The sequence below is a fragment of the Ambystoma mexicanum genome, chromosome 6q, assembly GCF_040938575.1.
Source record: "Ambystoma mexicanum isolate Mex_15411 chromosome 6q, UKY_AmexF1_1, whole genome shotgun sequence".
Taxonomy (NCBI): Eukaryota; Metazoa; Chordata; class Amphibia; order Caudata; family Ambystomatidae; genus Ambystoma; species Ambystoma mexicanum.
Genome location: NC_090937.1, coordinates 1,562,204,620 through 1,562,220,164, shown reverse-complemented (window position 1 = coordinate 1,562,220,164; position 15,545 = coordinate 1,562,204,620). Strand labels below are relative to the sequence as shown.

At 44.2% G+C, this 15,545-nt stretch overlaps 1 protein-coding gene across 3 annotated transcripts in view; it reads left to right on the top strand.

Annotated features, from left to right (window-relative positions):
- Positions 1–15,545, top strand: part of ANKRD53 (ankyrin repeat domain 53) — a 169,784-nt gene that overhangs the window by 75,289 nt on the left and 78,950 nt on the right. For all 3 annotated transcript variants that reach the window (XM_069632269.1, XM_069632270.1, XM_069632271.1), the window contains exon 2: positions 6,903–7,053. In XM_069632269.1, the coding sequence (XP_069488370.1) occupies positions 6,903–7,053 (151 nt within the window). The remainder of the gene's footprint in view (positions 1–6,902; positions 7,054–15,545) is intronic.

Below are 15,545 nucleotides of genomic sequence, written 5' to 3'. Positions count from 1 at the left end.
AGAGAGAGAGAGAGAGAGAGAGAGAGAGAGAGAGAGAGAGAGAGAGAGAGAGAGAGAGAGAGAGAAAGAGAGAGAGCGAGAGAGCGAGAGAGAGAAATAGAGAGCGAGAAAGAGAGAGAGAGAGAGAGAGAGGGAGGGAGAGGGGGAAAGGGAGAAGAAGAGGGAGAGGGAGAGAGAGGGAGAGAGAGAGGGAAAGAGAGGGAGAGAGAGAGAGAGAGAGAGAGAGAGAGAGAGAGAGAGAGAGAGAAAAAATATCCACCAGGCTCCTGAGATAACTAATCATAAAAGCAGGACCCAACTGATCCCTCGCCTAAGAGGCCCTGCACCTGAAAGGCAACAACAGGTCCCAGTTTGAGTTCTTCTCATGAGCTGCCCTATTGCTTGTCTACCCGAGGAGGCCTGGGAGAAGGCCTCTCAGGAATAAAGGACTTTGTTATTTAGGGAAGGACGTTAAGTTAGATACTTTTCCCCCAACACTTTTCCACTTTAGGGCAGGACTTTAAGTTATTTTCCTCATTTCACCATTTGATTTTGCCATTCTGAAAACTCACTATTTTAGGAACATTTGATTCAGGAAACCTTTATATTAAGGTGAGGATTAGTTGTGACAGTGGATTTACTTTACTTTAGAGTTTTCAGTACGTTGGTCACCTTTTTGACTCCTTTGAACTCTTTGCTTTATTCCTCAAACCATGTTGTGTCCTTGCTTAATAAAGAGATTTCTTTGAAAAGACTCAAAGTCTGAGACCCTTTTGTTCGCCATGTTGTCACAACACACAGACATTTTGGTGAAGCTGGTATTCGTTTAGACAGCTGCTGTTGGGGCATGTTTGGGTTCCTGTCAGACCCACCGTGTTACAAAAGTTGGGAGTGGTTTCATTTTTAAGAAGAGTTCATAATGGGTTTGTAATGTTTATTGAAGAACTCAGGTACGTATAGTGTGCCCCTCTCCTCCTTCCGTCGCCGGTTACCCCCATTAGTGCTCTGTATGTTTTTCATGGGGCACTCTTATCCTAGTTAGGGGTATATGGGGCTACACACTGCTTTCTTGTCCATTTCTATACACAGAATATTGATGACGAGCAGGTGCACTAGGATGTTTCCTTCGAGATGGTGCATGCACACGTCTGTCAATGCAGTGGTTACCCTGTTCGTATTAGGTACCTACAGGTTCGGCTAAGCAAGGACATTGGGATGATTTTGTCACAAGTTCAATGGTGTTCTTGATACCTACGTGTTTCTAATATCTTTGTGGAAACTCCAACCAGGAGAGTGTGTGGTGGTCATGATCGCTCCTGTAGAGAAAGCCTTCTCTCACCTCAAGATTCTCACAGTGTTCAATGAGAAGGCATCTATCATGGTTTGGCCCCTTCATCTGTAGCTTTTGACACATCTGACATACCGGGTCAGCCAGTTCAGCTTTGTGAATGGCGTCTCTAATCAATCTGAGCTCCCAGAGTACTTCAGGATCATGACATTGTAGCAGACTTTTAATATGGTTTTTGATGTCACTTTCATATTAGCACTGCTCTGCGATGACTCTGTACGCCTTTGTGGCGGCATGCTGATGGCTTTGCATATGGCATTGATATCCTGTGCTGTTATTTCGGTGCTAATTATATCATTTCTGGTTGTCATTATTGAATGTCTTGTATAGAGCACCAGTATCTATATTGTGATTCCCTGAATAGTTGTCTAGTTGAAAGCCATACTAGGAAATGGTAGCAAGTCAATGGTGTCCATTGATGTCCATCTTAGCTGGTCAGCTAGACAAGATGTCTGTGGATTACTATCTCTTCTGTATGTAAACCTGGCTCCGTAAAGCTTGCCATTGAACCTTTTCATAACAACACATTTCAAGGCTAGGAATACCAACTTGTCTGTTGGCTACTGTTTTGCAGGTGTTGTGAGTCCTTAGCTCAGGTCTCAATTCATTCTTATTGCCTTAGAAAAGTGCAGCGGCAAGTTCTTACAAACTTTGATCCACATGCAAGACATAGGGTATCTAGGCGTTGATAAATGCTAGTACTGGTGTATCAGTCAGTCTGAAAATTAACATTTTGATTGCCTAATGGCATTGCTCGGTCCTGCTTACACCAAAATATTGTAAATCTTAAGGGCCCCATTAAAATTTCAGCAATGCAGTAAAAAAGTGGCAGTAATTTCATTACTGCAACCTTTACAGCAGCCCCCACGTTTCAGGTTTTTGCATTAAAATGAAGTATTTACCTTCCATAAGGCACTGGAGTGTAAGGGAGTATGGGAATGTTGGCGAATACAGTAACATTGGAGAGTATGTCCAACGCCCTAAACGTGAACGAGAATACAGGCTGCAGAAGTCACTATGAAAAGGCACACATCGTAGATGCAAGTAGTCCCATATAAAGAAGGTTGTCCTGCATAGTCCTAACAAGGCACTAGTAGCCATGCTTTATTAAGCCATAATGCATACACCCTGTAGATGAACATAACCGTGTGTCCTTAACCAGATACAGCATCATTCAACATTAGTTAGGTGAACATAGAAGTATTCATATTCACTTTTACATTAGCTGAATACACAGTAAATGCATGCCTCGAGATCTAGTTAACTATCCCTGAATTATGAAAGCCCCTCACCACCCCTCAGCAGAGAACATCAGTCAGACCCTTGCTGAGAGGCATACACATTCCAAGTTGCAACTTCCCAAAGCCAAAGGCTGAATGCTGCACAATGATTGGTCAGGGCAAGGGGGCGAGCATCTTCCCAGGCCTGAACTGTGATAGTGAGGTCATGAAAGAGCAACAAACGAGATATCAGACTCTACTGCAAAAGGACAAGACACTGCACACCTTCCTGTTTTAGAGCATAGGGCTAGGCTCTGTCATTGCTTTCCTTGCTCTAAGATGCCCTCGGGTGAAAGTGCGTGCTACAAACGCATATAACATATCATAACATAACATAACAACATAACACTGATTGGTCAAAACACATCAGCTTAGCTGGGTTCCCAAGCCCATGTTCAAGAGAGATATAACAATGTGTGTTCCTAGGCAGTGCATCCAAACGTATCATAATGAAGTCCACAAGTTGGCAGGAATTGAACGACTGGAAGAGAAGAAGTACGGTGCTTAGGATAGAATTATCACAGCAAATCACTGCCCTCTGTAGGATGAATCACACTAATAGAGCTTCAATTGCTGAGAAAGAAGTCCTGCAAATCACTGTTACACATGAGTATGTGATTTCTACCAAAGCGCACATATAGCCTTCAGAGCATGTACATAAAAGCAGTAAGGACAACTTTATAAAAACACAAGGTATATAAGCACATGTACATACATATATATACACATATCCATTTCATTGTGAGAGAATGAAGTTTGCAAGCAGCTAAGCCTCAGCACATGGGGTCAGAGGCAGGACAGATAAAATCATGAGAAAAGGGAGGACATGCAAGTATGTTTCCAATGACCAGTTGCAAAGTGAACTGATGGTGAGCAGTTCATAATGGTGAGAACGGTAAGACAGTGCCAATCACTTAGGTCAATGGGAAAGGATATAAAAAGTTATAATCTCAATGTCACACTGTCACATATCACATAGCGATTGGTTGAAATTTACTTAGTTATTTCACTCCACATATACTCCTCTTGGAATAACCAATTGGAAGTCGAGTTTGAATGATACTTGTTTAAAAGAATTCTATCCCTAAAAGAATGCATGTTTGAAAGAATGCAAGACTTATCCTTGGCCTCGAGCCCAGGGACCATATCTCTCCATCCCTGAAATCTCTCCACTAGCTCCCGGTGGCCTCAAGGAACACGTTCAAGACACTTTGCATTATCCACAAGGCTTTCTGGGGCCAGGGCCTGCATTACATCCAACGCTCTCTTCCAAAATACCTTCCTTCTCGTGCCCTTCGCTCAGTTACGTCCAACTCTGAGGGTTAGATGCTTCTCCATTCAGAGAATACTACTTGGGGCGGGACTTGAATTATAGGAGCTAACCCCTCCATTTTGATGCCAAAAATGGGCAGATTTACTGCAGTGGAACTAACTCACAGTAAACCCCAATAAATCCCATGAAGTCCTATGAACTACAGAAAATGGAATTTATACCGCCCTACCACCACTCGTGATCCAGGGGTAATTCCACCAGACTGAATGGAGGTAACAGTAAATGATTTGGTGAAGAAATCAGTGGATTATCATGACATTACCACCAGATCCATAATGAGGAAATTAATTTTTTTACTTCGAAATGTCACAGCTCACAAGTTAACAGAAGCGATGACCTAAAGCTGAAAGAATCATCTGTTTCAAATGACATACCTTTGAAAAGGCAAACAGGATCTGAAGGATACTTATCTAGGGTACTAAACCAAGACTCTACATACTGGCCAAACAGGCTTTCTCTTCCTATCCCCCTCTTCTTCTCTTCTCGTAACCTTGGTGTCATCTTCAAGCTCTTCATCTCCAAATCTGCACCCAGACTCAACCTCCTCAATAGCAAACTAATCTGTCATATTCTTCCTTTCAATTCTGCTAAACAGCTAAACTCTGCCTTAGTCCTTCTAGATCTGACCACTGTGTCAGTCTCCTCTATAGCCTTCCCAACTATGCTTTTTTACCTCCAGACCAAGTCCTCAACCTCGTGGTGTGCACCCATTTCAACCTCTCTCGCTTTACCTCTACCTCCTCTGCCCATCGCCCGATTGGCTGGCTTTCTATGAAACAACTGGCTAAGAATAAACTTCTTCTCATCTTCAGAACTATCCATGTACTTGCCCCACTTTACCTATCTGCTCCTCTCACTCTTTATTCTCTGCCTCGCCCGTTACGATCATCCTCGGCTCACCTCCTTGCCACCACTCGAGCCCCCTGTGCTCACTCTCGTCTCCACTTTCTCTTCTCGCTCCCCTACTCTTGAATGCCCTTCCACTTCCTCACTGCACTACTCCAACTCTATCACGATTTAAATCCAACTTCCAAGCTCTCCTTCTTTCTGAAGAGCCTGTTTCCTTGCACTCTACGCTACTGCATCACCCTGTTTTCCTCTCTCCCGAACCTTCATGGGCAACCCTACAGCACTTTTCCATCACCCCTCCATCCTTAATTCGGCATTTCCTCCACCATCCTGTTTCTATGTCATTCTGTCCTCTCCTCATCCCTGGTTTGTTTCCACCTTCCCCTGCAACATCTGGTATTCAGGCCACATTCTCTGACCCCATTGTAAAGGACCAATTTCCTCCGCTCTGTTATTAATGGTACATTTTCTAAGAGTTTTTGTGCCAAAATGCATTGCTTTCCGTAGACAAAGGACCTCATTGCGAGTTTTGTGGTAATTCTGTTGGAATTACCATCACACTTGTTTACTGATAATGCTACTCGGTCCCACAGATTTATTGCAGGATTACGAGTAGCGGTAGAGTAGCGGTAACGCAGTTTTAGTACCTTTTGTTAGAGTCTATATGACTCCATGGTGAGTTTGTCCGATTTACTACAAACGGTAATACGAGGCGCAGCAAATCTGATGATGTGAATTGAAGGATTTAACTCCAGCTAGATGCTGGAGGTAAAGCTTCCATTTCAACGTCCATCTTGGATTACCTCTGTAAAGCACTCTGTTATGTATCTGTATTGGTGTATACCTCTGTAAAGCGCTCCGTTGCTTCTCGGAGCTCGGACCGCGCTCAATAAATACCATAATAATAATAATAATAATAATAATATTTTCAACAGTGTCCTGGCTTGCATTTAATGAAATAAAGCAAAACATTCATCTTCAGAGCCAGAGAAATGTGCAAGGCAGGGCTTGCTCTCTCCAATAAGCACACACCACTTCTGTTATATCTAATTTTTGTGAGCATGTACTGGCAATTAAGAAAACCAATTGGAAATAAGTTTTATCAAAGATTTTTTTAATATGATTTTCTTGAAAATAACAAATTGTGCTGATTCTGATGTACAACGGGACAGACATTCGTTTGCTCGGGCTGCTTACCATAACACTACCGGTGCAATTCAAGGCTGAAACTTTGCCACATCTGACCATATATTTAGGGCCTCAATCATGGAATATTTTTCACGGTGCAAAGTGACTTTTCACTGGTGCAAAGTGACTTTGCACTGCCAACAAACACCTTGATTCATGGCCAGACAGAGGGGCGCACCTACCAAAGGCAAGAGTAAAGACAGTGGATGGTGGGGGCAGCTACACAAGAAATGACACAGGCATTGTAAGCCACAGATGCCCCGTACAACACGCTTCACCGGAAACAGTTGGGGGTAATGATGCTGCACAAAGTGCATGCCTACGGAGGAGGGAATGATTCTTCTTATGGTGTATAGGATGCATCCACAGAGAAGGGAGGACGATCGGCCATATTAGCGTAGATATTAGAGCGTACCACCCGATAGTTAGTGGGCGCTGGTCTGGGCATGCCTGCAGTAGAGCAGGAGGGATGCGTAGTGTGTGGCAAACTCTTTTAGACAGGTGTGGCATGTAGTGCAGGCGATTATATAGGTGCGTCATTGGGGTACAAGTTGAGGTTTTGTTTTTGTAGAGAGCAACATGCGTCTTGGGATCCTTTTTTTGCGGTGAATGGCAAAAGCAAAATTACAGGTTCAATTTGCCACTCCGGTTTCCCCCGTTGAATTTGTGCTCACCTCTGCTCATAAGTCAGGTGATGGCACCTATCTGGGGCTACAGACCATTTCCAAGGTTAGGAACGTCTGTTTGTACTAAATTACTTGCTTTCAATCACAGCTCTCGTCAAATTCAGTATGATGATGATAACATAAGCCTATGCACAACAAGTGAATTTTATTTCAAGCATTTATACTGCAAGGGAAATTGCCAAAAGCAATAACTGTTGAACTCTAGTCACTGTGTTGTACGGTTTTCTCTGATTCTCTAGAATGACGTCCTCTGCAGCCCAGACAAACCATGGCGGTCTCAGCAAGAAGCACGCGGAAAGAGAACAGCTCCTGGCAGCAGCGATTGGCAACCTGACTGGTCTGGAGCTCAGCTTAAAATTTGCCAATGATGAAATCAAAGCAGACAAATATGTAAGTGAATTTGTCTGCACATTTCAAACCTACTATTATAAAGCACCTATTAGAAGTGATGGAGGAGTAGAAATATTGTTAAAACATCTTTTATTGAATTGGTAAAAAAATGAACTAATTAAGTAAAACATTTAACACTTAAACATTCTAACACTTGACCATCCTTACATACATCCATTTTTTAATCTTACCAATATAATTCTATCAAAGCCAGGGCATGCAATACCAATCATGAATGAGGAAAAGCAGAAGAAAATGAGGAAAAGCATAAAGCAACACTCCAGCAGGAGGGAAATACACACACAAACATAATAAACAAATAGCCCCCAGTTCAGTAATTCCCATTTAGCAAGATCCTCTTAAGACTGCAAAAATCAAACACAGACGGATACATTAAGTTAAACTGTAGAAAACACTCTACAAAGATAATCATGCGAGTTTGAAAAACAACTCCAAATACCCCTGAAGACCTACTCAAAGTTCTACTGGCAGTAGTGGGGAGCTCCATGGGGGGGCAAGGCTTGACATGTCTTTAAACCTTAGAAGACCTCTCTTCAAAGTTCTACTGGCAGCACGTGGGGTGCTCTATTGGGGCAAGGCTTGACATGTCTTTAAACCTAAGAAGACCTCCTCAAAGTTCTTCTGGCAGCATGTGGGGTGCTCCATGGGGGGCAAGGCTTGCCGTGTCTTTAAACCTAAGAAGACCTCCTCAAAGTTCTTCTGGCAGCATGTGGGGTGCTCCATGGGGGGCAAGGCTTGCCGTGTCTTTAAGAAGACATCCTCAAAGTTCTGGCTGTAGATGAGAAGCTTTATGGAGCAATGGCTTAATTTGTGTCATGTCCTGAAATGGCCACTTTCCACAGGAGCTCCTGAACCCCACAGGCGCTCACTGGTGTTAAGTTTGCAGGTGAATGCTACAACTGTATCCACAAGACCCTAGGGGGTAAGGGGAATGGGACAAATTCAAAAAGAAACAGTCTCTTCTTCTTGGTCTTCTTAACTTGCTTCAGAGATCTGCAGCATGGAAGGGCAAACGGGAAAGTAAATAATAACAAGGTTAACTCAACCAGTCTGCTAGTCATCCTTAGTTCCCAGACACCCTCTACGCAGGTATTCTAATTACCTGTATAGATCCTCTAATCTCCTGAGGAGTGATGCCACTTTCTTTTGTTTTTTTCCTCTAGAACAGTCAGCCCGTAGTGTATACTGCTCTATCTATATATTCACTCTAAGTCAACTCTGGAAAACTTTCTAAAACGTATATTATATACAATTGTAATTCATATTTGTCTTTAGTGCTGTTTAATTATGGAATCTAAAGTTATTGAAAACTGTTTCATATTCCTCTGCATTCACTCTAAGCAACTCATTTTGAAGTTCATTCTGGTCTGAGATGTTCTGTTTACAATAACCAGAATATCTTTTCCTAAACTCAAAGGTTTAGGCAGCACTAGGATCTCCTTGCTGTACTCAGTAACAATATCTTCTCCCCGCGGCGGACATGCGCGAGACACAAAACAAATAGAAATGAACAAACAATGCTGGCTCGCTCTGTCTTCTGAGTTCGCGCACTCTTTGCCAACACTAGAGGGTAGCGTCACTGTGAAGCCTCTCAGTACAAACTGTGGGATTGTAAAAGTGATGCAGCTGTCTTTACAAAGAGGATAGTGTCCCTGGTTGTTATGCAGGATCACGCATGTGACCCCAAAGTGTCTAGCATGCCGGATATTCCCAACGCCGGCTGAGCTTATGGTATGAAATGATATGATATTATATTATATTATATTATATGATATGATAAGTCATTTATAACGCGCCTGTACACAAGTGTTTCTATGCGTGACAAGATAAGGAAGGGGAAGACAGAAGGGAACAAAACAAACAATTTTACTAGGCCTTGTGTCATTCAGATCGTGCAAGTGCAGGGGGAAGGGAGAGGAGAAGTGCCAGGGGAAGGGAAAAGAGAATCTAAAGCAAATCTTTTGTAATTGCCGCCAGGGTGCCGGTTCTTAGTAAGTGCAGGAAGCAGGGGGTTGCAGCTACATTCCCTAGTGCGCAGTACGCCCGGAGGAAGTGCATGGGGCTACTGGTCGTGATGGAGTCTGGTCCCCATAAGGTTCAGAGGGAGGCCACGTAACCAGTTAGAACAGAAGACAAGAACATCAGCAGGAGAGAGAGAGAGAGAAAGCAGAAGCTAAAAGGAAGGTCTTGAGTTGCTTCCGGAACCTGAGGTGGTCCTGCTCAAGTTTGATAGAGACAGGGAGGTTGTTCCAAAGGGATGCACCAGCCGAGGAGAGAGATCTACCCCCCCCCACTCTCTGCCTGGAGAAGCACCTTCGAGAAGGAACGTTTTTAGGAAGAGAGAGTTGGATGTGGTGTGATCCCTGGCTCCAGAAAGCCTTATGGACAATGCAGAGGGTCTTGAACTTGATTTTTGCCACCACCGGGAGCTAGTGGAGAGATTTCAGGGATGGAGAGATATGATCCCTGGGCTTTAGGCCAAGGACAAGTCTTGCAGTCCCGTTCTGGATTAGTTGCAGAGGACAAAGAGTAGAGCCAGGCATATTTAGAAAGAGGCTGTTGCAGTAGTCCAGCCTAGAGAGAACCAGGGCTCTGGAGACAGTGAGCTTTTAGGGGAAAGTGAGAAAAGGAAGAATACCTCTGAGGAGGTGCAGCTGGTAGTGGGACTTCTTAGAGACGTCTGTGATGTGAGGAAAGAAGGAGAGGGTGGAATCGAAGATGACACCAAGGTTATTTGCCTCGAAGGAAGGTGCGCGTAGAGGGTCGTAGAGGGCCCAAGGAAGGCGGCCAGAGAGATAAAGGGAAAGCGGGAGCAGGGGTTCCAATGAGAAGGATCTCAGTCTTACTGGCATTCATGCAGATATCGTTAGAGGCTCACCATTCCTGAATCGTGGATAGACACTTAGGAATGAGTCAGAGAGGAGAGGAGGCTGAGGGGAGCCTGAAGGAGAGCTGAGTGTCATCCGCATAACACTGAAGGTTAGGAAATAAGGTAGAGATTAGATGGACCAGAGTTGCCAAATAAAGGATGAAGGGTGAGAGGTTGGAGCCCTGGAGAACACCACATGTGGAGAGAGAGGTGGTGGAGAGAAAGGATCCGAGTTGGATCTGGGAGGGTTGATCAGAGAGGAAGGAAGTCCATCAGCCTAGGGCCTGATCTGTAATGCCCAGGATGTCACAGAGACAATAGATTAGGATGGCATGGTGGACTGTGTCGAAAGCAGAGAAAAGATCAAGTAGGATGAAGACAGAAGGAAGGCTAGAGTTGAGATTTGAAAGCAGGTATTCACAGGTGTTCAGGAGAACAGTTTCTGTGCTTCTGGCTGCTCTAAATCCAGACCGATGGTCATGGAGTCAACCAACAGATTCGGTATGGCGTGCAAGCTGGGAGATGGCCAGCTTTTTCAGGAGTTTTCCAAGGAAAGGAGTGAAAGATATTGGGCGTTAGTTTGCTGGAGTGGAAGGATCGGTAGAAAGCTTCTTCAGGAGGGCGTGCTCAAGGGAGTGCTTTAGGGGGAGGGGAACGTTCCAGTGGCAAAAGAGTGATTTCAGAAATCGGCCAAGGCTGGAGCGAGTATGTCAATGTGGTCCTTGATGGTTTTAGAAGAGCAGGGGAGCACCTGCTTGGATGATACTTTCATAGATCGGACTTGTTTAGAGAGGTGGCCGCGGAGGGGCAGAGAGAGGTAGAGGAGAGAGAGGACAGGATGTCCAGAGTTTTAGTGGCGAAGTGAGAAGCCAGTACTGTGAGGGGGCCTGGGAGGAAACAGGAGAGGTGGTGACTACAGCATGATTGACCAGCTCCTTGCAGATTTTGAAGAGTTTAGTCGTGTTCTAAGAGGCCACAGAGACACAGGCTTGGATGTAGGCTCTCTTATTGGACAGGACAGAGTCTGTATTGCCTATGGAGCATGCAGCAGACAAATTTGTCAGAGGATGCACCTGATTCCCTCCACTTCCTCTCAGCCACCTTGAACTTGCGTTTAAGGGTGGGGAGGTCGGCGTCATACCAAGAGTTGGTTTTGGAGGTGGGCTTCAAACGGATCCTCATGAAAGGGACAAGGACATCAAGAGTGTTAGTGATAGAGAGATGCAGGTTAGAGGCAATAGAGTGAGTCAGCCTTATGCATTGAAGGAGGCGAGAAAGTAGGGTTCAAAGCCTCCACTGACACACGCTTCATGGGCACATGGCTGAGAAGGTGAGTGGCAGTGCTGTTGTCGGCTTCACGTGGGGACAGAGAGCATCAGGTGAGAAGAGAGAAAAAAGTGATCAGTCCAAGAGAGAGGAGTGGTGAGAGGGTTTAAGAGGAGATGAGAACATCTAGGGTAGCCTGGCAGAGTGTGTCGGGCCAGAGGGTAGAAAAGAAGGAGAGAGAGAGTCACTGAGATTGTGAAAGAGCTCAGAGGAGGGCTTAGAAGCATCCAGATGGATGTTGAGGTTTCCAAGGAGGAGAAGGTGAGAGGTAGAGGCAAGGAGAGAGGAGGAAAGGTCAGCCCACTGAGAGAGGAAGAGGGCGACCTGGCCCAGTGGCCTGTAAATGATAAGAGAAAGGCCAGGATCAATAGCGAGCCTGCAGACCAAGCATTTAAAGGTGGAGTAGTCCTTGCCTAGGAATGGCATAAACAAGGATTCACGCCGGAAAGATCAGATCTACTCCACCTCCTGGACGGTTGGTTCTGAGTTTGGAGTGGATCTTGTAACCATCAGGGAGGAGAGTGTCAAAATGTACGACAAAGCTGACCATGAACCATGTCTCGGTAAGACAGAGGACATCCGGATCAGGTTCCTCGAGGAGTCGGCAGATGTCGGAGGAGTGTTTGACAGTGGAGCGAGAGTTGAGAGTAGCAATGTGGAGCAGATTGCCACATTTGAAAAATTGGCATGGCGGTCTACCGGCAGGAGGTACGCCATGCAGAGGAGGCAGAGTGGCCAGAGAAGATGAGGAGGGTGCCAGAGAGGTGGTGGAAGAGGGAGGTGGCGGAGGAGCCAGAGGGGTGTAGGTAGGGGTAGCAGGAGAAGGAAGGAATTTGATAAGATGAGGGAAACACCTATCGAAATGGAGGAGCATGGGATGAGGGCACTGGACCAAGACATTGCCATTCAGAAAGACATTAATGATGGTCTTCGAGGAGTGGAAGGCGGCCAGGAGGACCTACCACCGAGTGCCACCATTAATGGGAGAGGAGGAAAAAGGGGAGAGATCAGAGACCATATGGGAGGGGGGTCAATAGACCTGGAGAGGGAACGATAAAGAGGATGTTGGTAAGGGTCTGTCTGGAGGAAGCGCTGATGTAGGTATCAGTGATAGGCAGGCCTGGGTTGGAGAACAGGATGTCCCTTTTAAACTTCTTCCTACCAGACTTAGTGAGAGGGATAGGATAGGAGATAGAGAAGCAGTTGGAGAAGATGGGAGAAACAACCAGCACCATAAGGGGTGTGAAGGAGTTAAGAGGAAGGGGACAGGATGCAGGAAGAGAAAGACGCACAGTCCACAGTCCACATTTCCGAAATGGCAGCATCTTTGTCTTATCGCATCTAAAATCCTTTGCAAGTGCATTAATTCTTGCTCACTCTCATTAAATTGTTTCTCTTTCTGAGCCAATTGAGTAGCCATATTGCTGCATTTAGATCGCAATTCAGTGCTTAGCTCCCTCTGTTTTAATTCTGCTTTTAGCTTCTGCACCTAATCACATGCATTATCTAAGCTGCACTGTAACTTAGTAATCACTTAAGTGTCATTTCCCTGCATCTTTAAAGATCTGTGCGACAAAAACCATAACTTTGCGCACAATCTGATAATGCAGTTTTTCTCCTCCTTGCAGGCTGCTGCTCGGAATAGTCTCACAAGGCATATCTGCACAATGCTCCCTTTATCAGATATGTTTTCAATTGCCTCTTTTCCTACTTCAGTGGTAATCCTGCCCTTCCATATTGTCGCTTTTTCTGAATACCAAACCGTGTGGGCAAAAAGCTTTGCCTCAAGGTAGTTTGCCAATTCAGGAAACCCAGCCTCGATTTGGGACATGGTGACACTATTGTGTAAGTTAAGTGAGCACACAGTACTGCATCACTTCACACCACTAATTCACGTAATAAGAGCAAAGAATGGCTATGCTTAGAATGCAATGCCACGCCCAGTAACTGTTTCAAAGTTTCCCAATGGCCAACGCACCAAATATGTGGGATATATTTTGGGTTTATAGCTAACTTTGTGGTATTTTTTATTATGGTGGTAAAGAGTGGTATTCTATGGTGGTACTATCTCTTGTGGCAATTCATTGGGGTATTTCCTTTTACAGTGGTGATGTAAAAGCAAAAGGAAATATCGAGGCTAAGTACCCCAAAAGGAAATACACCAAACACAGGCTTATAAAGATTCACAGATCTTTATTCTAATACTGTACAGTTACAAAGAAACAAAATCAGATAGCTATCTGACCCTCAGTACATCACAGCGAATACCAGCCCTTTCGGTGTGAGAAGTGAAGGTACTGGACGTCTAAACAGTTGTGCATTTTATAAATTTTCGATAATAATGTCCAGCCCCTCTGCAAGTTAATAATCCATGTTCTAGAATTTGTGTCGAGTTCACTTATGGTTTGTATGACAATATGCACATGGATCATCCTCGGTTTGCATGCAAACAGGTTACAATGGCAACAGTGTATTCTTGGATTTAACAATAAGCCTTAACACATGTCCTTTACAATGCAGTTTAGCCAGTGTCCACGTTCAATATTTGCTCAACATTGTGGTCGATGTATGTCCGTGGATCAAACTTATTGGCGCAGACAATCCTTTTTCTACAAGTCAGACATGGGACAAGGTCTCTTTACTCAACCCAAACATTCGGCCAGCGGACAGTTTACACATTAACTATCGTACAAGGTTCAGGATGGCTCAGTTACAAGCGGGAAACACTGTCCACCATTTTAGAATACAGAGTTACATTGAAATGGAAATCAAAATGGCGGATGGACCTAGAATGGCAGCGAAGTCGATCTAGAATCGGAACTTTGCAACGCGGTTTTCTTCGCAGAGTGACTGGGCTTAGGCCAATATATACAAGAAAGGAGGCACAATATGATGTCCTCTTTAACAGTGAGACTAAGTTCAGAATATTCCCTAACAATTGTTTTTACAAGCGCCACACCATAACAGATTACTGGCCTTGATACACTCTGGATGGGTAACTTATACCTTCCCTTCTTACATTATTTTATGTACAATACTGCAATATGCCCTTGTGGCTCAGTTTCAAAATCATAAAACAAACAAATTGAAATAATGCACATTCATTCACTTTCTGGCTAGATAGTTCACAGCAGCTTTTTCCCTTTAGGATGTTTCTAGTCGCGCACCCGCTTCTTTTTGTAGGTCAAATAAAATGACAGCCGCAAAAATGCACCAGAACACCAAGTGCCTTTATAAAGTGTTGGTTTATTGTAACAGATAAACGTACCATTTACACATGGCAATAATTATACATACATCAGGTTTTACAGTGCGAGTGTATTACAATGAGTAATGGCACATTTCAAAAATAGAATAAGTTGTGACCAGTCTTACCATCCGTCCTTGAAAGTGAGGAATTTGGCAAGAGATACACTTTGAAGAAAGAGAGAGCAAAACAGCAAAGGCATTCATATCATTTTGTAATTTAACATCGATAGCACCAAAAATGAATTGACCTATTTCCCTGATTAACTGACCGACAATCCAACACGCCTCACTTTAGACTTATATTTACCCAAATATGCTGGCGATATTTCAGGCTCAGCTAAACATGGGAATCCCCAACGGGGTCGGCCACTCAGATAAGGACTGCTACGGCACCAAGCACCTTGGCAGCATTGGACACTGTTCTCCAGTCAGCCCTTTGCAATTCACTGTCTCTCTCAGTGCAGTGTCCGAGGATGTCTGATCTGACTACACCCAGTCACAGTTTTTTGGATGGGTTCTTCTGTCAATCTATGCAACATCTCATCATCTAGATCCACCCACACCATCCAATCTGCCCTCTGTATTTTCCCCATTGAAGTAACTGCATTTCTGAAAAACAAATGTCACATTTCTTCCTTCGCTTCCTGGCTCAACAATGGTTCGCCTCAGCAGTGTGGAATTTCATGTTTGTTTAACTTACTGCACCAAGCTCAGTCTGCACAAGACTCCATTTCACAAAGCTATAACGGATTCTCCAAAACTTTCCAGCCCATTCCACATAGACTCATTTGCACATTATATTATTAAGCGGACATGTTACTGGGGTTTGATTAATTATGTTAATATGTTCGTATTAGTTTTAATGCAAATCAGTTAATTGAAATATAATTCTGAAATAATATGCACTTTAAAGCATGCTCTGCATTTCTGTGCTCAGTGCATTTTCCATCATATGCACCCCGCATGCATTGGCAACCATACGCCTTGGACATTTCTGACTAAGACTCACATTACAGCTACATGTGCA